General features: G+C 40.4%; 1 protein-coding gene across 1 annotated transcript in view; it reads left to right on the forward strand.

Annotated features, from left to right (window-relative positions):
• The window catches only part of LOC115109006 (cAMP-dependent protein kinase type II-beta regulatory subunit-like), a 35015-nt gene extending 25341 nt beyond the window's left edge, over positions 1 to 9674 (forward strand). Inside the window, exons 3-11 of the mRNA XM_065009900.1 lie at positions 113 to 165; positions 419 to 511; positions 924 to 1030; positions 1280 to 1433; positions 5221 to 5322; positions 5629 to 5703; positions 5847 to 5925; positions 6513 to 6638; positions 6938 to 9674. Coding sequence (XP_064865972.1) covers positions 113 to 165; positions 419 to 511; positions 924 to 1030; positions 1280 to 1433; positions 5221 to 5322; positions 5629 to 5703; positions 5847 to 5925; positions 6513 to 6638; positions 6938 to 7074 — 926 coding nt within the window. The 3' untranslated portion in view covers positions 7075 to 9674. The remainder of the gene's footprint in view (positions 1 to 112; positions 166 to 418; positions 512 to 923; positions 1031 to 1279; positions 1434 to 5220; positions 5323 to 5628; positions 5704 to 5846; positions 5926 to 6512; positions 6639 to 6937) is intronic.
• The last annotated feature ends 14489 nt before the right edge of the window (positions 9675 to 24163 follow it).

Consider the following 24163-nt stretch of genomic DNA (forward strand, 5'->3'; position numbering starts at 1 on the left):
CTGACAAGCAACATATGTCTTCAACAGAATGTGTGTTTCTGGTCAGCATATTGTGTTTTCAGTGAATGTGAATGTCTTGCAGTAACTTTCAATAACCTCTTCTATCATACAGTGTGTGCCGAGGCATTCAACCCTGATGAAGACGAGGAGGACAAAGAGCAGAGGGTAAGATGGCCCTGCGTTTCAAAAATTGGTACTGTACATGAAACTATTACAGAGACTACAGAGGAACTGTTGAAGAAATGAACTCTGGAGATAACAAATGATGACAAGCTAAATGTCAGCTATGTTTTCTAAAGGATGTTGTACTAGATGAGTATTGGTATTAGTGTGTGGAGTATACAGATAATTGGATGTGAAGGACAGAAGACGTGTTGTTTCAAAATATCTTTGTCAATAACTTTCCATATAACAATAGCTTTCCCAGGTGACCCACCCTAAAACAGACGAGCAGAGGCAAAGACTACAGGAGGCCTGCAGAGATATCCTCCTGTTTAAAAACCTGGACCCGGTAAGATGAAGAATGTTATATTTTTAGTCCCTCGTCGTACTGTAGTGGGTCTCCCTTTCCCTCCATTCACTATCTGCTATGGTTCATTACACACGCACACGCACACACGCTATACACAGAAAATAGAACAGAGTGTAGCCTGGGGCCAGTAGCTTTGTGCCATGGCCCGATGCACTGTGGGATTGTTTTGCCAATTATGTTTAAGTACTGTAACAACATGTAGCGAGGAATCAAGTTGAAATATTAATGTATCCTACGTACTGTATGTATGATGCTGTGCAATGTGTAATGAGTCATGTGTAGCCTAGGGCCTACAATGTTTTCTATTTGAATAGACTGCTAGTTTGATATACTCCTCAGGTCTTTGTTTCAGTCTGTATTTTTATTTATTGTTTGTTATCTCACACCACAGGAACAATTTTCCCAAGTACTTGATGCCATGTTTGAGAAGTTCTTTGAGGTAGGAGAGCACATCATAGATCAAGATGACGATGGGGATAACTTCTATGTCATAGAAAGGTAAACCCTGACATACTATAGTAACCTTAACACCTAACAACCTCATCAAGAGGTTTGGACTTCTTGGCGTAATGGTTAAACTGTTGGACTGACAACCTTTCGGGGTTACTCCCCAAATGTTCCTCCCGTACATCATAGTATATTTGGCAATAGTTTCATTTCAGTTAATCACTGTATTTGTCTTGAAAGGACTATTATATGATCCAAATTGTTCTCTCTAAATCTCGTCCTCTTTCCCCCCTCTCTCAGAGGGATATTTGATATCTGCATGAGGGTTGATGGCATTGAGAAGATTGTGGGAGCCTATGATAACCGGGGGAGCTTTGGAGAGCTGGCCCTGATGTACAACACCCCCAGGGCTGCTACCATCATAGCCACCTCGCCTGGAGCTCTCTGGTGCCTGGTGAGTGAATTATTTTCTGCCCCCTAAACTGTTCCTCATAGTACATGCAGTAACCGACAGTACTGTACAGTGCATATTGTATGATGCGGTAGCAGTTGTCTGGCAGTTTTCTGGGAAACGGTCATTGTCAGCATGGCTCAGTCGTCAATTTTGCATCAATCACATGGACAAAATGCCTGTAAGGTGGTGCAAAGTATTCAGACCACTTGACTTTTTCCACATTTTGTTACGTTACGCCTTATTCTAAAATGGATTAAATATTTGTTTCCCTCATCAATCTACACACAATACCCATAATGACAAAGCAAAAACAGGTTTTTAGAAATAAAAAATAAATAACTGAAATTAATCATTTACATATTTATTCAGATCCTTTACTCATACTTTGTTGAAGCACCTTTGGCAGTGATTACAGCCTCAAATCTTCTTGGTTATTACGTTACAAGCTTGGCACTCCTGTAATTGTTCGAACTTCCATTCTTCTCTGCAAATCCTCTCAAGCTCTGTCAGGTTGGATGGGGAGTGTCGCTGCATGGCTATTTTCAGGTATCTCCAGAGATGTTTGATTGGGTTCATGTCCGGGATCTGGCTGGGCCACTCCTGCGTTGTCTTGGCGGCGTGCTTAGGGTCATTGTCCTGTTGGAAGGTGAACCTTCACCCCAGTCTGAGGTCCTGAGCACTCTGGAGCAGGTTTTCATCAAGGATCTCTCTGTACTTTGCTCCGTTAATTTTTCTTTCAACCCTGACTAGTCTCCCAGTCCCTGCCGTTGAAAAACATCCACACAGCATGATGTTGCCTCCACCATGCTTCACCATAGGGATGGTGCCAGGTTTCCTCCAGACGTGACACTTGGCATTCAGACCAGAATTCAATCTTGGTTTCATCAGACCAGAGAATCTTGTTTTGCATGGTCTGAGTCTTTAGGTGACTTTTGACTCCAAGTGGGCTGTCATGTGCCTTTCACTGAGGAGTCTGGCCACACCTGAACAAGGCAGTTAACCCACTGTTCCCCGGGTGCCGAAGATGTGGATGTCGATTAAGGCATATGCGGAATACACATTTCAGCTGAAGGCATTGAGTTCTACAACTGACTAGGTATCCCCTTTTCCCCTTTCCTCAGTTAAAGACCTGATTGAGTAGAGTGCTGCAGAGATGGTTGTCCTACTGGAAGGTTCTCCCATCTCCACAGAGGAACTCTGAAGCTCTGTCAGAGTGACCATTGGGATCCTGGTCACCTCGCGGACCAATGCCCTTCTCCCCCGATTGCTCAGTATGGCCGGGTGGCCAGCCAGCTCTAGGAAAAGTTCCATTTAAGAGTGATGGAGGCCACTGTGTTCTTGGGGACCTTCAATGCTGCAGACATATTTTGGTATCCTTCCCCAGATCTGTGCCTCGACACAATCCTGTTTCGGAACTCTACAGACAATTCCTTCGAACTCACGGCTTGGATTTTTGCTCTGACATGCACTGTCAACAGTAAGACCTTATATAGATACTGTTGGACTGTGTGCCTTTCCAAATCATGTACAATCAATTTAGTTACCACATGTGGACTCATGTTCAAGTTCTAGAAACATCTCAACGATGATCAATGGATACAGGATGCACCTGAGCTCAATTTCAAGTCTCACAGCAAAGGGTCTGAATACTTATGTAAATAAGATACATAACATACACATTTGTTTATACAGTTGCACAAATGTCTAAAAACCTGTTTTCGCTTTGTCATTATGGGGTATTCTGTGTAGATTGATTAGGGAAAAAATAACTTAATCAATTTTAGAATAATGTAATGTAACAAAATGTGGAAAAAGTCAAGGGGTCTGAATACTTACCGAATGCACTGTATGTATTAAGCTATCGATAAACATCTGAGAAAGCTCAGTGAGGGAAAAGCCATGTTTTGTACAAAGAGCTTCCAAGAATCTTTCCTCTCTGAGCTGTAAGGATTACACTCTGTACATTAGCAGCACTTGAGTCCTTGTACAGGTGATAAACCCCAAATGCTACCAGACCATGGCATTGAGTACTTGGGAAAATTAGAATGGGTAATTCATAATAGCATTGTATTTGGTTAAAAACATTCTCTAAGATGTAAACCTCAACTGGAGTTGTACATAAAGGGTGTGACCATTGAGCAAGTTGAGGAAGCTATACTCCTAGGTATAACGTTGGATGGTCAATTATCATGGTCAAGTCATATTGACAAATGAGTTGTGAAGATGTGGAGGGGTATGTCTATAAAAAGATGTTCTGTGTTTTTTTTACACAAAAATCAACTGTACTAGTTGTTCAGGCTCTGGTCTTGTCCAATATTGATTACTGTCCAGTAAAATGGTGAAGTGCAGCAACAGAAAATACCAAGCAAAGCTGCATCTGGCTCAAACAGAGCAGCATGCCTTGCTGCATACAGAACTAACATCAACAACATGCATGTCAGTCTTTCTCGGTTGAGGTTTGACAAGAGATTATCATCTTCTCTTTTAGTTTTTACCTTTTCTGAATCTATTTTTTTTTGTCATAATTACTTGTGTATTCATGTTATGTTTATGTACACATAAAGAACAAAAGGCACACTATCAGATTAAGTCAAAATTACTAAAGTATACATTTTATTTTTCGGAATATTTCCTAAATATCGGTGCATTATGGTAATGAAAAGCAGCTTTTTACGTAATAAATATTATAGATTCATGTAAACTTCAACTAGTATAAAACATGTATGATTTATGGACAAACTACAGCAACATATTTAGTGTTTTATTCAAATAAGTCAGTAAAATTGTAACAAATGACCAGAGAATTTAATCCGGACGCATTTCGTTAATGAGAATTTGGGGTGAAAATGTACAAAATTCAGACACAAATGTTAAATATATTTCAATTGAAACACTGTGCCATAAACCAAGCATCTTAGTCTTCAGAATGATAGCTGATTGCTGCAGATGCATCATGGCTTTCTAAATCACTTTGTTACCGCCATGATTAAAACTGGTTTAAGAATCACCCACCACAGTATTATACAGAGCTATCCCAATTACTCGACCAAAGAGCAAAATTACCATAAAAAATGTATAAAACAACATATCATGGCACAATAGGGACTGTGAAATGACACACACACAAACATTCACATTCTAGTCATTTAGCTTACTCTCTTGTCCAGAGCGACTTGGGCCTTGCTCAAGGGCACATTGACAGATTTTTCACCTAGTTGGCTCAGGGATTCGAGTCAGCAATCTTTCAGTTACTGGCACAACGCTCTTAACTGCTAGGCTACCTGCCACCCACACATTATCACACTCTAACACGCAATCTACACATACATTATTATTTAGCTGTATTGTTTGTATATTGTTGTATTATAGATTTATGTGACTATGAGTGTATCGGTGTTCTGTTATTTGTCGTGTTTTATGTTTTTGTGTGGACCCCAGGAAGAATAGCTGCTGCTTCGGTAAAAGCTAATGGGGATACGGATAAACCAACCAATGATAATAGCTTGATATAATAATAGGACACTTCTACAGCTTTTTGGGGAAAATCTTGACATTGGTTAGAGATGCAGCTCCCTCTGCTGGAAAATGTTATATTGGACACAGTGACTAAAAGGAAAAATGAATCATAGGAGTGGAAATAGTACTGCACTGAACAAAACAATCCCGAATTGTGGACTGTTTGTCTTGACTATATCATTCACCATTGCCAGACATCGACATGACTTGTTGTTTTCATCCTACCATTATAAATTATTAGAGATATACTGACAACTGTGTCTGTTTTCAGGATCGTCTGACATTCAGGAGGATCATTGTAAAGAACAACGCGTTGAAGAGAAGACTTTATGAGGAGTTCATTGAATCACTTCCATTCCTTACATCACTAGAGGTATAGATCTATTGTGTTTCTGTCTTTATCCGTTAGAATATGTTTTTGTGAACGCAAAGTGCATTTTCTTTCTCACATTAGTACAAACACGTCCCTGCAATCCAATGAGTGTGTGCCCTGTTATCCCCAGCATTCAGATGATGTGTATTTTAAAGTATAGAACAAACTCATCCCTGCAAACCAGTCTTAACCAAGTTTGCCTTCCCTGTTATCCCCAGCTTTCAGATGATGTGTATTTTAAAGTATAGAACAAACTCATCCCTGCAAACCAGTCTTAACCAAGTTTGCCTTCCCTGTTATCCCCAGCTTTCAGAGAGAATGAAAGTAGTGGATGTGCTGTCTTCTAAACCATTCAGCGATGAAGAACAGATCATCTCTCAGGTATTGTTTTCTCCATCTTCTATTCTATTCTATTCTATTCTATATGATCATGCCAGGTAATTGTACTTCTTGCAAGTATTTCTTTCATTCTAATGTATTGTTTATTTGCTATTTGAAATACTGTAATGTATGTTCTGTTGCAGGGTGATCTAGCAGATTGTTTTTATATAGTTGAATCTGGTCAAGTTAGAATCACCATGAAAAGAAGCAGGGTAAGTTTGTGTCTAAGATATTACAGATTTGAATGTATCATACATAGACATTGAGTTAAGATGGATTTGTGTGATATTTAAAATAAATAAAAAAATTATGTTGGGGATTTTACCCCCTTTTTCTCCCCAATTTCGACCTTGTCTCATCGCTGCAGCTCCCCAACAGGCTCGTGAGGTGAAGGTCGAGTCATGCATCCTCCGAAACATGACCCACCAAACCGCGCTTCTTAACACCTGCCCGCTTAACCCTGAAGCCAGCCGCACCAATGTGTCGGGGAAATACCGTTCATCTGATGACCAAGGTCAGCCTGCAGGCACCCGGCCCTTACAAGGAGTTGCTAGAGTGAGATAAGCCAAGTAACCCCCCCCGGCCAAACCCTCCCCTAACCCGGACAATGCTGGGCCAATTGTGCGCCGCCCTATGGGACTCCCGATCACGGCCGGTTGTGATACAGCCCAGGATCGAACCCGGGTCTGTAGTTACGCTTCTAGCACTGCGATGCAGTGCCTTAGACCACTGCGCCACTCAGGAGGCCATTTGTGGGATATTATGTTGTTTATGTTACTCTCTTATGTCTTCTCTCTAGACGAAAAAAGACCAAGAGGATGAGGAGGTCGATATAGCCACGTGCTCAAGAGGGCAGTACTTTGGAGAACTGGCTTTGGTCACGAACAAACCCAGAGCTGCTTCAGCTTTTGCTGTGGGAAGTGTTAAATGTTTAGGTATACTGCCTTTACTCTGTGGGCTGTGTCTCAAATCCTTATATACTCCTCCATCCTTGTCCTACATTTTTCTCAAAGCTCATTAGAGTCTCCTCCAATTCGGTTTGAGAGGAATTGGAGAAACAAGGATGGAAGACATAAAGATTTAAGGGCTAATAACGTTTCCAAACACAATCATGGGCTGTTCTTATTCTTTGTCAATGTGGATCTTTGTCAGATCAGGACCTACAATGGATATAAGTAATCTGTTTAGAGTTATCCCTTCCTGTGTCTGACACCTCTCCTCTTATGTGTACCAGTTATGGACGTCCAGGCATTTGAGAGGTTGCTGGGCCCCTGCATGGACATCATGAAGAGAAACATTGCAAATTATGAAGATCAGCTGGTCACGTTGTTTGGAAATAGCACCACTGACATTGAGGGGAAAAAACTATGAAATCCAGAAAGGGAAAAAAGACTAAGTGAGATGCACAATGAAGAAGATGTGAAAAACCAGGATAACACTTACTTGACACCCAGCATCATAACATGTTATGACATGGTCATAATACTGTCATGACCCATATAGTTACACCTGTTGTGACATATATTGCGTTATTTTATGGCTGGTTATAACACCTACATAAGAATGTTTTTGTTTTTTCCCTGCCAAGAAGCTTCCTTTTTTTCTCTCTGTCATATTTTAAATAAATTGCAGAAAATGCACTTTATGACACTGTAATGAAGCATTATGCCCATCCTGTGTCACTTTAATCGGACTAAGAAAATACTCTTTATGACCCTGTGAAGAAGCATTATGACTATCATAATCATATAAGCCAGAAAGGCCTCTCACGTACATGCCCTTATGTCAGTCATCAGTCAAAAGGGTGTCTCGTCCTGCTCCTGAAATCTGCTCCTGTATTCATCTCAGTCATCAGCAACAGAGCATTGGGTTGGGATGTCTGACATCAATGTGTGGACAGTTACAATGATAATTTAATATGGTCAATTTCATAAAATGTTATATAACATAAACATACTGTTGACAAGTAAGCTATGGTGTAATGGAATGTTTTGCCTTGTGTGGTAGGTTTTGTGGGTTTTAAACACTCTTATGTAGGTGTCATAACCAGCCATAAAATAATGCAATATATGTCACAACGGGTCTAAATATGTGTCATGACAGTGTTACAGCTGTTATGACATAATGACGCTGGGTGTCAAATAAAGTTGCCGAAACCAGTAGGTAGTATTGTTTTCCGTTCAGAAAATGTGAAACACAGTATGTTACCATTAGTGATTTAGATAGGGTAAGACAAAATGTGTACGTTTGATTCCAGACGACACATTGGTATGTTTTAAAGGATTTTGTCTGGGAGTAATATTTTTATTGAAAGAAAGATCCGTGTTAAATCCAAAATGTAAATGTTAATTTGTTCTGTCCTCAACTTTTTCCTCTTAGATTTTCTACAAGTGTGCATTTTATTGAATTTATCACATTTTGACACTGTTTGTATAATGATCACTATAACGTTATAGATGATATATAAATTGTCCTTTCAAATATTCTGATATCATATTTCATCATGTGCCAAAGGCCATTCAAATCCTTGTTAGATTATGATGGTGTCATCATAACGTCACAGTAATTATCGCATTTCACAGTTAAGAGTTTTTTGTTAATAATTTGATATTCTCATGTTGACGTATCTTTTAGCAAGGGGGGGGGGTCATGCATTTAATAGGATACAGAAGGGAACTAGGTCTTTTTGTTTCAACATGGTGGAAGGAACAAACAATATTGTCATCAGAAAATAAGGGAAAAGAGATCTTCTTTCTACATCAGAGAATGTAAATTTACTTATGGAAGCAGTAGTCCTTTTTTCATAGCAAATGTGTCTCCTCAAACATGTGATTCAACTCCCTGAACATGTCTGTGAACAAACTGTAATACATTATTCACTGTGTGCTTTAAGAAACAGTTAATAATGCCATACATTTGCACAACAAAATAATCATAGTTTTGTAAGAATATAAATACAGTTGGCTGACCAACTTTGAGCTCTTGAATCCTCTAAGCTGCAGCACTAGACACTAGTTACCATACCGGTAATATGGTATTTGAACCATTATTGTCTTTAATGAGCTAGTTTATTTCCTTGTGTTTCTCATTTTAAATGTACAACATTAATTATTAAATGCAACTGTTCTCGTGTGCCAGTGAAACATGCAGTTTTAAGCCATGACTTCAAGGACATTGATAAGATGTGTCCAAATGACACCCTATTTCCTACATAATGCACTGCTTTTGACCAGAGCCCTATGGGCCCTGGTCCAAAGTAGTGCACTATATAGGGAATAGGGTTCCATTTGGTACACAGCCATAGTTATATTGTATTTATTGCTGTCTACCTCTACATAAATTGCAAACAACCTGTAACTTTTGGAAAACGTGCACAATGGTCCCATGCTTTCTCAATAGCAGCCTCTCTCGCTCTCTGTCTCTCAATTCAACTCAATTCAAAGGGCTTTATTGGCATGAGAAACATATGTTTATATTGCCAAAGCAAGTGAAACAGATAATAAACAAAAATGAAATAAACAATCAGAAATGAGCAGTAACATTACATTTACAAAAGTTTCAAAGGAATAGAGACATTTAAAATGTTATATTATGGCTATGTACAATGTTGTAACAATGTGCAAATAGTTGAAGTACAAAACTGAAAATAAATAAACGGATAAATATGGGTTGTATTTACAATGGTGTTTGTGATTCACAGGTTGCCCTTTTCTTGTGGCAACAGGTCACAAATATTGCTGCTGTGATGGATCACTGTGGTATTTCACCTAATAAAAATGTGATTTGTTTTCCAATTCTTTGTGGGTCTGTGTAATCTGAAGGAAATATGTGTTTCTAATATGGCAGCCTCTCTCAATAGCAAGGCTGTTCCCACTGAGTCTGTACATAGTCAAAGCATTTCTTAATTTTGGGCCAGTCACAGTGGCCAGGTATTCTGCCACTGTGTACTCTCTGTTTAGGGCCAAACAGCATTCCAGTTTGCTCAGTTTTTGTATTATTTCTTTCCAATTTGTCAAGTAATGATCTTTTTGTTTTCTCATGATTCGGTTAGGTCTAACTTGGCTTATACAGGAGGTATTTTACTAATAGTTTTTTGAATGGTATAATTCCCCTCTCGCTTTGTGCTGGCAGTGCTGCTGATTTTGTGAAGAAGGTCCACTACAGACTGAGAACTGGATATATCTGAGGATATCCATTATTATTGGCTATTGTTGGTTATATCTAACTTTTCATTACAATGAAGAACAATTTTGTATTAAGAAGCTGCTGCGCTCATTTCTTTTAGGTACTATACTCAAGATGACAATATTGGTTAATGGCCAATATACATAATTTAAGTATTTGAGTCTCAAACATGAATGTCTAATTGCTGCTGGACTTGTCATATGCAGGGCTCCCTTGCTAAATAAAACTCTCAATGGGACACCCTCATAAAATAAAGGTAAAAAAAAAGAGTAAATAAAGGTAAAAAAAAATGTTAACATTACATTGTATAAAACTTATGGTGAGCATCCATGATTGTGAACCATCCCCGGCCTAAACATTGAAATAAAGAAACATAGAATGCCCACCCAAATCACACCCTGAAATAGAGAAATAAAATGGCTCTCTAAGGTCTGGCCATAGAGAGGCTTTTATTCTCTAGTTTGGTTAGGCCAGGGTCTGACTAGGGTGGGCATTCTAGTTTCTTTATTTCTATGTTTTGGCCAGGTATGGTTCTCAATCAGGGACAGCTGTCTTTCGTTGTCTCTGATTGGGAATCATACTTAGGCAGCCTTTTTCCCACCTGTGTTTTGTGGGTAGTTGTTTTCTGTATACTTTATGCACCTTACAGAACTGTTTCGTTTTTCCCTCTTGTTTATTTTTGTTTGAGTGTTTGCTGATCAAATAAAATCATGAACACTTCCCACGCTGCGCTTTGGTCCGATCCTCATTACGAAGAGAGCCCTTACAAATATTTTTGGAGGGAGAGTAGGCTATTTGCTTATAAATAGTGATTTTATCCACCAGTGGTGGAAAAAGTACCCAATTGTCGTACTCAAGTAAGTCACCCAGTAAAATACTACTTGAGTAACAGTCTAAAATGATTTGATTTTAAATGTACGTACTTAAGTATAAAAACTAAATGTAAATGCAAAAATATACTTAAGTATCAAAAGTAAAAGTATAAATCATTTTAAATTCCTTATATTAAGCAAACCTGGCGGCACAATGGTTTTTTTTTGTCGGGGGATAACCAGGGGCACAGTCCAACACTCAGGTATTATTTACATACGAATAATTTGTGTTTAGTGAGTCCTCCAGATCAGAGGCAGTAGAAATGACCAGGGATGTTCAATTGATAAGTGCATGAACTGGACCATTTTCCTTTCCTGCTAATCATTCAAAATGTACTTTGGGTGGAAAATGTATGGAGTAAAAAGTACATTATTTTCTTCAGGAACATAGTGAAGTAAAAATAATAAAAAATAATAAATTGTAAAGTACAGATACCCCAAAAAACTACTTAAGTAGTCATTTAAAGTATTTGTACTTTCCATCATCAATTTAAAACTGAGGAAACTCCTGGCTATTGTGGATTTTATATTGTCAATCAATTCTAGAATTTGTGACCTGATCAATGGTGGAACCTGCGGCAATGGCTCTCCATGTGGGTTCACCCCATCTGATGCCACGCATCTAGTATGGAGAGTACTAACATCTGGTGCAGGAGCTGCGGTTCGACGATGTGATGTTCCAGGGCTATTTCAGGCTTGATAAAGCCCAGTTCGATGAGCTGCTGTCCAGGATGGGACCTCGCATTGCAAGGGCAGACATGACATTTTGACATGATATTTGTCCAGCTGAACTTCTCACCATTTGTTAAAGGTAAATATTGTCAATCAATTCTAGAATCCTGACATGTTACTATTGATCAATAAAAATATAATGAGTGAAACAATAGCCCATATGAATAGATAACAAAACAATAACAAATAACCTTGTGACGCAAAATGTTTCCGAACTTACATTGGAAATATTCTTTATGGGATTCATTTACATGAAATATGTATTGATTACATCTTTGAGGTTACTGATGCTACTGTGGTATTTATGCATTAATTTGTGATGCTATCCTTGATATGATCCTGCTGTTGTCACATGCTATACATGCTCATGTGTGTGCACATGCATCTATCTATCCAAAGTTATCATGATTTGGTGTAAGAGATATTATACTTTAGTAATCCTGTCACACATTGATCTGTTCCATTTAATTCCTCTGTTTTAATTCCCAATTCAAATTAAACACTCTGTCAATTCATAAGAATTTGTATGACCCTTATTTTATAGAAATAGACAGAGCCCGGTCTTAAAGTCAAATAGCAGCCTTTATTCACGAGAGTACTGAGTACTTACACATTTTACCACAGGTTATAAACTGAAAATGACGTCAGCGTTTTCTAAATGTTCCGTCTCTTCTTGACACTGATAGAAAGGCTCTATAGTTCTCAAGCCTTCCCTCCTCGCCTAGAGCCAAGGTCAGCCAGTGTAGATAAGCATTCTAGTCAGTCTGGAGATATAGTTCATTCAAAATCCATACATGTACAGTAACATAATAGTATTCTGATTAGTACATATACAGTAACATAATAGTATTCTGATTCGTCAGGCCTGATTGAAATGTATACATAATTAGTCATCATTGATAAAAATTTAACATATCCACCCTTTGATTAAATATTATACATCCAATCACACATGTATTTATATTGTAATATTAAAAAGCCTATTTCTATTTTTATTAGAGATATTTCTTGTCATCAAAACATCACCTAAACATAACCCACTACTTGCATTCGCCATGACTGTTTTTTTTAGGCCTACATCAGAATCATATCTCTTCTTATCAGGATTTTTGTTACAATCTTCATAAAAAAACAGTCTAATATTGAAACAGGATACAACCTAGCCTCCCTACACATCAAAAATGGTCTCCTCAAACATATATTCCCCGCAAATGAAGGATCCAGATTCGTCCACTAACTTACCCACCCCCCTTTGATACCTGGCTCTGCCCAGGTAACAACCTTATATACCCTAAATAACGACTTAGGTAGGATTAGTAAATTATCCTTATTTACTGACATTATCATGTATGTCCATTCTCCCTTGGGCATCCATTATTCTCAATCCTGTATCAATTCTCTGTCAAGTGTCTTATCTAGTTTAAAAAGTATCTGTGCTATTTATGTTATATATATATATTACCGATTTAAGCAGTAATTCCTTTCTCTCCTATCTCTCAAAATGCCACTAAGCGTCTCACTGTTTGACTATCTAAAATCATTGATTTTAGAAGAAAAAAAACATGTCTATAAGTGGCAATCTCTAAAGTCCTTACATTTCCTTAATCAATCTATCTTAATCCTTACAATAATCCTAAATCACCACAGATGTCCTATATTCCTTTTAAATGTAATAATATATATTTTTAAACTCCTAATAGTTAAACAGAGCCTAAACAAATGCTAACCATATCAAAAATCCTTCCTACACTTACAAGCTCTTTCCTTCAGGGATCCTCAGTATTCTATCTGACAATAACATGAATTTAATATATGTTGCATAGTGTGTAATACCTTATCTACAGTAATTTATCACCCCTATTTATTCTCAATGATAAATATAATTATTTTCTGTTGTAAATATCAAATCCATAATAGCCAATTCAAAAACTTCACAGCTAATATTCTAAAACAGAATCCTGAAACACTTTCTCTTCAGTGATTCAAACAATAATTCTAAACCCCTAACTAAAACTCCATTATAATTCATTTACCTTAAAATTAGTAACCCAACTGACCACAATTCATTATACAAATGGCTCTCCCCCGGGGCTGATCAGACCCCAAAAGATAGCCATGATAAGGTCAATAGGTCATACCACCCTTTTATAGTCATGTTCCATACTACATTAGACATATTAAAGAACCCTTTATCCTTAAAAATAAAAAAATCACTTGTGTAATTAAAACTCATAAAATAAAAACTCATAAAGTTCCATATGTGAGCGTACCCCTTTAAGATATCTACTCATAAAATAAAAACTCATAAAGTTCCATATGTGAGCGTACCCCTTTAAGATATCTACTCATAAAATAAAAACTCATAAAGTTCCATATGTGAGCGTACCCCTTTAAGATATCTTGTCTCTGGTAACAGCGAAATCCCCTTAACCCAAACTTTTACTACAACAACGAAACCTAATAATTATGATAATCCCTTCACATCATTCGTTTTAAATCCCTCAATGTTTCATGTCACTCATTCAGTCTATCTTCAAATTGTCGTCCCAAAATATTTTATACACTGCCATACACTCAAACCACTGTGATCAACGTGCACTGTCCCTTTAAGATAAGACATTTACTGGTTCCCCGTAATGAAAAACAGATTGTGTTTTTAGAATATGTTAACTTCTTGTTCGAATTCTGACCACGAAAGCTAACCACGACTCCATTTTGTTGCTCCTGCCTACAGACAGAAGCTAAAACAAGAAGCTCTCGCGCTCAGGTCTGTTCAACGCTGGTCCGACCAATCTGATTCCACGCTCCAAGACTGCTTCCATCACATGGACTGGGATATGTTCCGCACTGCAACAACAACATTGACGAATACGCTGATTTGGTGAGCGAGTTCATTAGAAAGTGCATTGAAGATGTCATTCCCATAGCAACAATTAAAACATTCCCAAACCAGAAACCGTGGATTGATGGCAGCATTCGTGTGAAACTGAAAGCGTGAACCACTGCTTTTAACCAGGGCAAGGTGACCGGAAACATGACCGAATACAAACAGTGTAGCTATTCCCTCCGCAAGGCAATCAAACAAGCTAAGCATCAGTATAGAGACAAAGTAGAGTCGCAATTCAACGGCTCAGACACAAGAGGTATGTGGCAGGGTCTACAGTCAATCACGGATTACAAAAAGAAAACCAGCCCCGTCACGGACCAGGATGTCTTGCTCCCAGGCAGACTAAATAACTTTTTTGCCCGCTTTGAGGACAATACAGTGCCACTAACATGCGGACTCTCCTTCACTGCAGCCGATGTGAGTAAAACCCTCGCAAGGCTGCAGGCCCAGACGGCATCCCCATCCGCGTCCTCAGAGCATGGGCAGACCAGCTGGCTGGTGTGTTTACGGACATATTCAATCAATCCTTATCCCAGTCTGCTGTTCCCACATGCTTCAAGAGGGCCACCATTGTCCCTGTTCCCAAGAAAGCTAACGTAACTGAGCTAAACGACTTCCGCTCCGTAGCACTCATTTCCGTCATCATGAAGTGCTTTGAGAGACTAGTCAAGGACCATATCACCTCCACCCTACCTGGCAACCTAGACCGACTCCAATTTGCTTACCGCCTAAATAGTTCCACAGACGATGCAATCTCAACCACACTGCACACTGCCCTAACCCATCTGTACAAGCGGAATACCTATGTGAGAATGCTGTTCATCGACTACAGCTCAGCATTTAACACCATAGTATCCTCCAAACTCGTCATCAAGCTCGAGACCCTGGGTCTCGACCCCGCCCTATGCAACTGGGTACTGGACTTCCTGACGGGCCGCCCCCAGGTGGTGAGGGTAAGTAACAACATCTCCACCCCGCTGATCCTCAACAATGGGGCCCCACAAGGGTGCGTTCTGAGCCCTCTCCTGAACTCCCTGTTCACCCACGACTGCGTGGCCATGCACGCCTCCAAATCAATCATCAAGTTTGCGGACAACACTACAGTGGTAGGCTTGATTACCAACAACGACGAGACGGCCTACAGGGAGGAGGTGTGGGCCCTCGGAGTGTGGTGTCAGGAAAATAACCTCACACTCAACGTCAACAAAACAAAGGAGATGATTGTGGACTTCAGGAAACAGCAGAGGGAGCATCCCCCTATCCACATCGATGGGACAGTAGTGGAGAGGGTAATAAGTTTTAAGTTCCTCGGCGTACACATCACAGACAAACTGAATTGGTCCACCCATACAGACAGCATCGTGAAGAAGGCACAGCAGCGCCTCTTCAACCTCAGGAGGCTGAAGAAATTCGGCTTGTCACCAAAAGCACTCACAAACTTCTACAGATGCACAATCGAGAGCATCCTGTAGGGCTGTATCACCGCCTGGTACGGCAACTGCTCCGCCCATAACCATAACGCTCTCCAGAGGGTGGTGAGGTCTGCACAACGCATCACCTGGGGCAAACTACCTGCCCTCCAGGACACCTACACCACCCGATGTCCTAGGAAGGCCATAAAGATCATCAAGGACAACAACCACCCGAGCCACTGCCTGTTCACCCCGCTATCATCTAGAAGGCGAGGTCAGTACAGGTGCATCAAAGCAGGGACCGAGAGACTGAAAAACAGCTTCTATCTCAAGGCCATCAGACTGCTAAACAGCCACCACTAACATTGAGTGGCTGCTGCCAACACACTGACTCATCTCCAGCCAATTTAATAATGGGAATTGATGGAAATTGATGTAAAATATATCACTAGCCACTTTAAACAATGCTACTTAATATAATGTTTACATACCCTACATTACTCATCTCATATGTATATGTATATACTGTACTCTATATCATCTACTGCATCTTTATGTAATACATGTATCACTAGCCACTTTAAACTATGCCACTTTGTTTACATACCCTACATTACTCATCTCATATGTATATACTGTACTCGATACCATCTACTGCATCTTGCCTATGCCGTTCTGTACCATCACTCATTCATATATCTTTATGTACATATTCTTTATCCCTTTACACTTGTGTGTATAAGGTAGTAGTTTTGGAATTGTTAGGTTAGATTACTCGTTGGTTATTACTGCATTGTCGGAACTAGAAGCACAAGCATTTCGCTACACTCGCATTAACATCTGCTAACCACGTGTATGTGACAAATACATTTGATTTGATTTGATTTGCATATATCTATCCAATGTTGTCATATTTGTTATAAGGGATATTATACTTTAGTATTCCACAATGACCTGGTGATGTAAAAGTCTAAGCCTACTTCTTCAAAGAGGGTGCTGTTCCCTAGCAACATCATAGACTAGGGCTCCCAAGTGGCGCAGCTTGTAATACATACATGCAGACACAGAATCATTCAAATAATGTAGTTTGATAATCCTGGTATTCGATATGACTGAGTAAAAAAATGTCTCACAGAATTTCATACCTGAACCACACCATTATTTGCCAAGGTAGAGTACATGATCAGTGAATATATTAAATGTACAGGCTACAATGTGTGGATCTCATGCATGGTAATGATTGGTAATATAGGACTTGCATCCTTGCCACAATAAAGTTATATTATATTCTACTCCATAGGCTTCATTAATGGCATTCATACTCTTTTGAAGTCAATACAACAGTCTATGATAGCTGAAGTTCATAGCTAGATTCTGAACTAATATTTATACCAAACATTTTATGGTCCATACACAGATCGGCTACATAGCTAGCTACACAATCATAGGCATACAGGTATTTTTATACTCCACTACACAATAAGCAAGAAAATAGTTAGCTAGATACGTGCATTGCACAAGAAATATCAAGGCAAGCTTACAAAATTGAACGTTCAATAAGCAGTAGATGCTTTACCAAGCTAGATTCTTTACATCCACTGTTTCACAAGATGACAGCCTGGTTTGCTGGATTTCTCAGGAGTCCCTAAAACATTAAACCACACAAATTACAATGTCATACTCATTCCAAGATGGCATAGTAGTTCAGGCGTCTTTGTCTTCGTCTTGTCGTGTCCCATGTATACATTTTTTTTCCCTTCGTATGTATTTCGTACATCTTTTTTTATATTTTTAACCTCAGTTTCAACATACTCTCCTGCAACATCGCCTCACCCAATGTGGTATGGATCTGCTATTTTCTATACTTTAGAACCAGAACCCCCAACAGAAGCTAGCCAGCTAACTAGCTACTAGCTAATAGTCAGTTAGCCACTGCTAGCGGTCATCAGCTAAACTTAGGCCGGTCAACTCCTGCCAGTCTGCACAGCGCGATTCAACCCAGAGCATACCGGACAGTTTTTTCTCCACATCTCCGGTTTCCTACCGCAAGCTCTGAACCTTTTCACCTGGATCATCGCAGCTAATGTTTCTGTCCCAAAGCAAGCACCAATGAGCCTGGAACTAGCCTCGTGCTAGGCCCATCTCCCGGCTAGCTGAAGAGGTCCATCAGCCACTCCTTGGGCTACAATACATATTTTGCCAATTGGCCTGGACCCCTTTTACTGCCGACGACTGTCGTTGCTCCAATGTGTACTTAACCATAAACATCAATGCCTTTCTTAAAATCAATACCCAAGTATATATTTTTAAACCTGCATATTTAGCTAAAAGAAATCCAGGTTGGCAGGCAATATTAACCAGGTGAAATTGTGTCACTTCTCTTGCGTTCATTGCACGCAGTCAGGGTATATGCAACAGTTTGGGCTGCCTGGAACTTTGCGAACTAATTTTCAAGAATTTTACGTAATTATGACATAACATTGAAGGTTGTGCAATGTAATAGGAATATTTAGACTCAAGGATGCCACCCGCTAGATAAAATACGGAACGGAATAAACGTTTTGTTTTCGAGGTGATAGTTTCCGGATTTGACCTAAGGCTTGTATTTCTGTGTGTTTATTATAGTTAAGTCTATGATTTGATATTTGATAGAGCAGTCTGACTGAGGGGCGATAGGCAGCAGCAGGCTCGTAATAGTCAAAGGTATATGGTTTAGAGAGAAATAGTCGACGCGTTATAATTCCTGTATTAACTTGCGGCTGAACTTGAAAGGGGTTCCTTCGTTATTTTACCGTTCATGTCTTCCATAGAGAATGTCTTGATCTACTTCAAATAAAGGTCTGTGTTTCGTGCTTAAACCGATACCCGTGTAAATCTCACTAGGATAAGGTAACGTTTGTCAAAATATTTTCATAAATCCACTCAACAAAAAAAATGATATATATATATATATATTTAACCAATATTGATCAGAGTTACCTTGTCCTATGGATATCTACACAGTTATAAAATTGGCAAGGTGGTGTAAGCCTAACTCACTGCCTTCCTGAAGACAAACAATGTATACGAAATGCTCCAGTCTGGTTTTAGACCCCATCATAGCACTGAGACTGCACTTGTGAAGGTGGTAAATTACCTTTTAATGGCATCAGACTGAGGCTCTGCATCTGTCCTCGTGCTCCTAGACCTTAGTGCTGCTTTTGATACCATCGATCACCACATTCTTTTGGAGAGATTGGAAACCCAAATTGGTCTACACGGACAAGTTCTGGCCTGGTTTAGATCTTATCTGTAGGAAAGATATCAGTTTGTCTCTGTCAATGGTTTGTCCTCTGACAGATCAACTGTACATTTCGGTGTTCCTCAAGGTTCCGTTTTAGGACCACTATTGTTTTCACTATATATTTGACCTCTTGGGGATGTCATTCGTAAACATAATATTAACTTTCACTGCTATGCGGATGACACACAACTGTACATTTCAATGAAACATGGTGAAGCCCCAAAATTGACCACGCTAGAAGCATGTGTTTCAGACATAAGGAAGTGGATGGCTGCAAACTTTCTACTTTTAAACTCGGACAAAACAGAGATGCTTGTTCTAGGTCCCAAGAAACAAAGAGATATTCTGTTGAACCTGACACTTAATCTTAATGGTTGTACAGTCGTCTCAAATAAAACTGTGAAGGACCTTGGAGTTACTCTGGACCCTGATCTCTCTTTTGAATAACATATCAAGACTGTTTCAAGGACTACGTAACATTGCAAAAATCAGAAATGTTCTTTCCAAAAATGATGCATAAAAATGAATCCATGCTTTTGTCACTTCTAGGTTAGACTACTGCAATGCTCTACTTTCCGGCTACCCGGATAAAGCACTAAATAAACTTCAGTTAGTGCTAAATACGGCTGCTAGAATCCTGACTAGAACCAAAAGATTTGATCATATTACTCCAGTGCTAGCCTCCCTACACTGGCTTCCTGTCAAGGCAAGGGCTGATTTCAAGGTTTTACTGCTAACCTACAAAGCATTACATGTGCTTGCTCCTACCTATTTCTCTGATTTGGTCCTGCCGTACATACCTACACGTACGCTACGGTCACAAGACGCAGGCCTCCTAATTGTCCCTAGAATTTCTAAGCAAACAGCTGGAGGCAGGGCATTCTCCTATAGAGCTCCATTTTTATGGAATGGTCTGCCTACCCATGTAAGACACGCAAACTCGGTCTCAACCTTTAAGTCTTTACTGAAGACTCATCTCTTCAGTGGGTCATATGATTGAGTGTAGTCTGGCCCAGGAGTGTGAAGGTGAACGGAAAGGCTCTGGAGCAACGAACCGCCCTTGCTGTCTCTGCCTGGACGGTTCCCCTCTTTCCACTGGGATTCTCTGCCTCTAACACTATTACAGGGGTCACTGGCTTACTAGCGCTCTTTCATACTGTCCCTAGGAGGGGTGCGTCACTTGAGTGGGTTGAGTCACTGATGTGATCTTCCTGTCTGGGTTGGCGCCCCCCCCATGGGTTGTGCCGTGGCGGAGATATTTGTGGGCTATACTCGGCCTTGTCTCAGGATGGTAAGTTGGTGGTTGAAGATATCCCTCTAGTGGTGTGGGGGCTGTGCTTTGGCAAAGTGGGTGGGGTTAAATCCTTCCTGTTTGGCCCTGTCCGGGGGTGTCATCGGATGGGGACACAGTGTCTCCTGACCCCTCCTGTCTTAGCCTCCAGGAGGGGTCAGGACTACCTGACATGATGACTCCTTGCTGTCCCCAGTCCACCTGGCCGTGCTGCTGCTCCAGTTTCAACTGTTCTGCCTGTGATTATTATTATTTGACCATGCTGGTCATTTATGAACATTTGAACATCTTGGCCATGTTCTGTTATAATCTCCACCCGGCACAGCCAGAAGAGGACTGGCCACCCCACATAGCCCGGTTCCTCTCTAGGTTTCTTCCTAGGTTTTGGCCTTTCTAGTTTTTCCTAGCCACCATGGTTCTACACCTGCATTGCTTGCTGTTTGGGGTTTTAGGCTGTGTTTCTGTACAGCACTTTGAGATATCAGCTGATATACGAAGGGCTATATAAATAAATTAGTTTGTTTTGACCATCAGCCAATTTCTTTGGCTGCAATACCTATTTTGACAATTGGCATGGACTCTTTTACTGCCTACACGGAGCCCTGCCGATCCAACACGACTTGTCTGCCGACGTGACCGTCCGAGGAGGCTACAACAGACTTCTTCCGTCACGACGTCCCCCTAAGGCCCTTCTGCTAGCCTGCTAGCCCCGTCCCGCTAGCTGTCTGAATCGCTGTGTCTCCAGCTCGTCTAGTCTCCCACTGACCCCTATGATCACTCTGCTATGCATGCCTCTTCCTAATGTAAATGTCTCTTGTCCATTGCTGTTCTGGTTAGTGATTATTGTCTTTTTTCACTGTAGAGACTCCAGCCCTGCTCAATATGCCTTAGCTAGCTAGCCCTTTTGTTTCACCTCCCACACATGCAGTGACCTCATCTGGTCTAAATTATGTCTCTAGAGACAAAACCTCTCTCAACGTCACTCAATGCCTAGGTTTACCTCCACTGTATTCACATCCTACCATACCCTTGTCTGTACATTGTCCCTTGAATCTATTCTTCCGCGCCCAGAAACCTGCTCCTTTTACTCTCTGTTCCGAACGCACTATACGACCAGTTCTTATAGCCCTTTAGCCATATCCTTATCCTAATCCTACTCCTAATCTGTTCCTCTGGTGATGTAGAGGTTAATCTGGGCCCTGCAGTGCCTAGCTCCACTCCCATTCCACAGGTGCTCTCATGTGTTGACTTCTGTAACCGTAAAAGCCTTGGTTTCATGTATGTTAACATCAGAAGCCTCCTCCCTAAGTTTGTTTTACTCACTGCTTTAGCACACTCTGCCAACCCGGATGTCCTAGCCGTGTCTGAATCCTGGTTTAGGAAGGCCACCAAAAATCCTGAACTTTCCATCCCTAACATTTTCCGACAAGATAGAACTGCGAAAGAGGGCGGAGTTGCAATCTACTGCAGAGACAGCATGCAGAGCTTTGTAATACTGTCCAGGTCTGTGCCCAATCAATTTGAGTTTCTACTTCTAAAAATCCACCTTTCCAGATACAAGTATCTCACCGTTGCCGCTTGTTATAGACCACCTTCTGCCCCCAGCTGTGCCCTGGAACCGATGTGAATTGATTGCCCCCCATTTATCTTTAGAGCTCGTACAGTTAGGTGACCTAAACTGGGACATGCTTAACACCCCAGCCGTCCTACAATATAAGCTAGATGCCCTCAATCTCACACAAATGATCAATGAACCCACCAGGTACAACCCCAAATCTGTAAACACGGGCACCCTCATAGATATCATCCTGACCAACCTGCCATCAACCACCCCTCATCACTGTCAAACGCTCCCTAAAACACTTCAGCGAACAGTTCTTTCTAATCAACCTGGCCCGGGTATCCTGGAAGGATATTGACCTCATTTCGTCAGTAGAGGATGCCTGGTTATTCGTTAAAAGTGCTTTCCTCGCCATCTTAAATAAGCATGCCCCGTTCAAAAAATTTAGAACCAGGAATAGATATAACCCTTGGTTCACTCCAGACCTGACTGCCCTTGACCAGCAGAAAAACATCCTGTGGCATACTGCATTAGCATTGAATATCCCCCGCGATATGTAACTTTTCAGGGAAGTTAGGAACCAATATACACAGGAAGTTAGGAAAGCAAAGGCTAGCTTTTTCAAATCTAAATTTGCATCCTGTAGCACAAATTCCAATAGGTTCTGGGACACTGTAAAGTCCATGGAAAATTAGACCACCTCCTCCCAGCTGCCCACTTCACTGAGGCTAGGAAACACTGTCACCACCGATAAATCCACGAAAATTGAGCATTTCAATAAGCATTCTTCTACGGCTGGCCATGCTTTCCACCTACCTCTAGACTTTGCTAGGTAAAGCCGCGCCTTATCTCAGCTCACTGGTCACCATAGCAGCACCGACCCGTAGCACGCACTCCAGCAGGTATATTTCACTGGTCACCCCCAAAGCCAATTCCTCCTTTTGCTGCCTTTCCTTCCAGTTCTCTGCTGCCAATGACTGGAACGAATTGCAAAAATCACTGAAGCTGAGACTCATATCTCCCTCAACTAACTTTAAGCATCAGCTGTCAGAGCAGCTCACAGATCACTGCACCTATACATAGCCCATCTGTAAATAGCCCAGCTAACTACCTCATCCCCATATTGTTATGTTTTTTCTCTCCTTTGCACCCAATATCTCTACTTGCACATTCATCTTCTGCACATCTATCACTCCAGTGTTTAATTGCTAAATTGTAATTACTTCACCACTACGGCCTATTTATTGTCTTACCTCCCTAATCTTACCTCATTTGCACACACTGTATATAGATTGTTTCTATTGTGCTATTGACTCTACGTTTGTTTATTCCATGTGTAGGGTGAAGAGACATGTAAATTGTCAGTATATCCATAATTTTTGTGTTGTATCAACGCGCGGTGCAGCCCCCTTATGTACAAATGCCATATATGTGGTTGATTGTTGATTGTGATAAATGTAAAACTGTTATAGATTGTAATTACACAATTGTACCCCAACCTCAGTCACAGCTGTATGTCACGTTATGTAACACTATAATTTGCTGTACCTGACCATGTAATGACAATACTGTATTTGTCTTTGTCAATAGTTTCTCTTAATGCTAGGGTTTACAAAACAATGTGAAGCGCCAGGCCTTCTTTTTATTTGCTAAACAATTTCGAACAGATTTTTGCTTTTTACAGTCTCATTCAATTTCGGCTGATGCCAACTTCTGGGGATCACAGTGGGGCAACGATATTTGGCTTTCCCATGGATCTGAACACTCCGCTGGTGTCACTACAATGAAAAATACCTTTGGTGGTAATATTCTACACTCGGAAAGTGACCCCTTTGGTCACTTTATTTGTCTTGTGATCAGTTACAATGACATTACTGTAAACTTCTACGGGTACATCACCAAACATGAGAATGATGAGTTGCTTGAATCTATAGAGAAACATATACTTCATTGGTTATCTACATTTCCCAATGTGTTATTATTAATAGGAGGGGACAATTACATTTACATTTAAGTCATTTAGCAGACGCTCTTATCCAGCCAATCAAATTTGGGCATTTTATGACCTCCAGTGGAACAGTAGTGCATCTAAATCTTTTCAGGGGATGGGGGTGAGAGGTTTTACTTTGACAGATCCTATCCTAGGTATTCCTTAAAAGGTGGGGTTTCAGGTGTCTCCAGAATAGGTGGTGATTATCCAAATGTCCTGGCGTGTTGAGGGAGTTTGTTCCACCATT

Source organism: Oncorhynchus nerka, linkage group LG25 (genome assembly GCF_034236695.1).
Source record: "Oncorhynchus nerka isolate Pitt River linkage group LG25, Oner_Uvic_2.0, whole genome shotgun sequence".
Classification (NCBI taxonomy): domain Eukaryota; kingdom Metazoa; phylum Chordata; class Actinopteri; order Salmoniformes; family Salmonidae; genus Oncorhynchus; species Oncorhynchus nerka.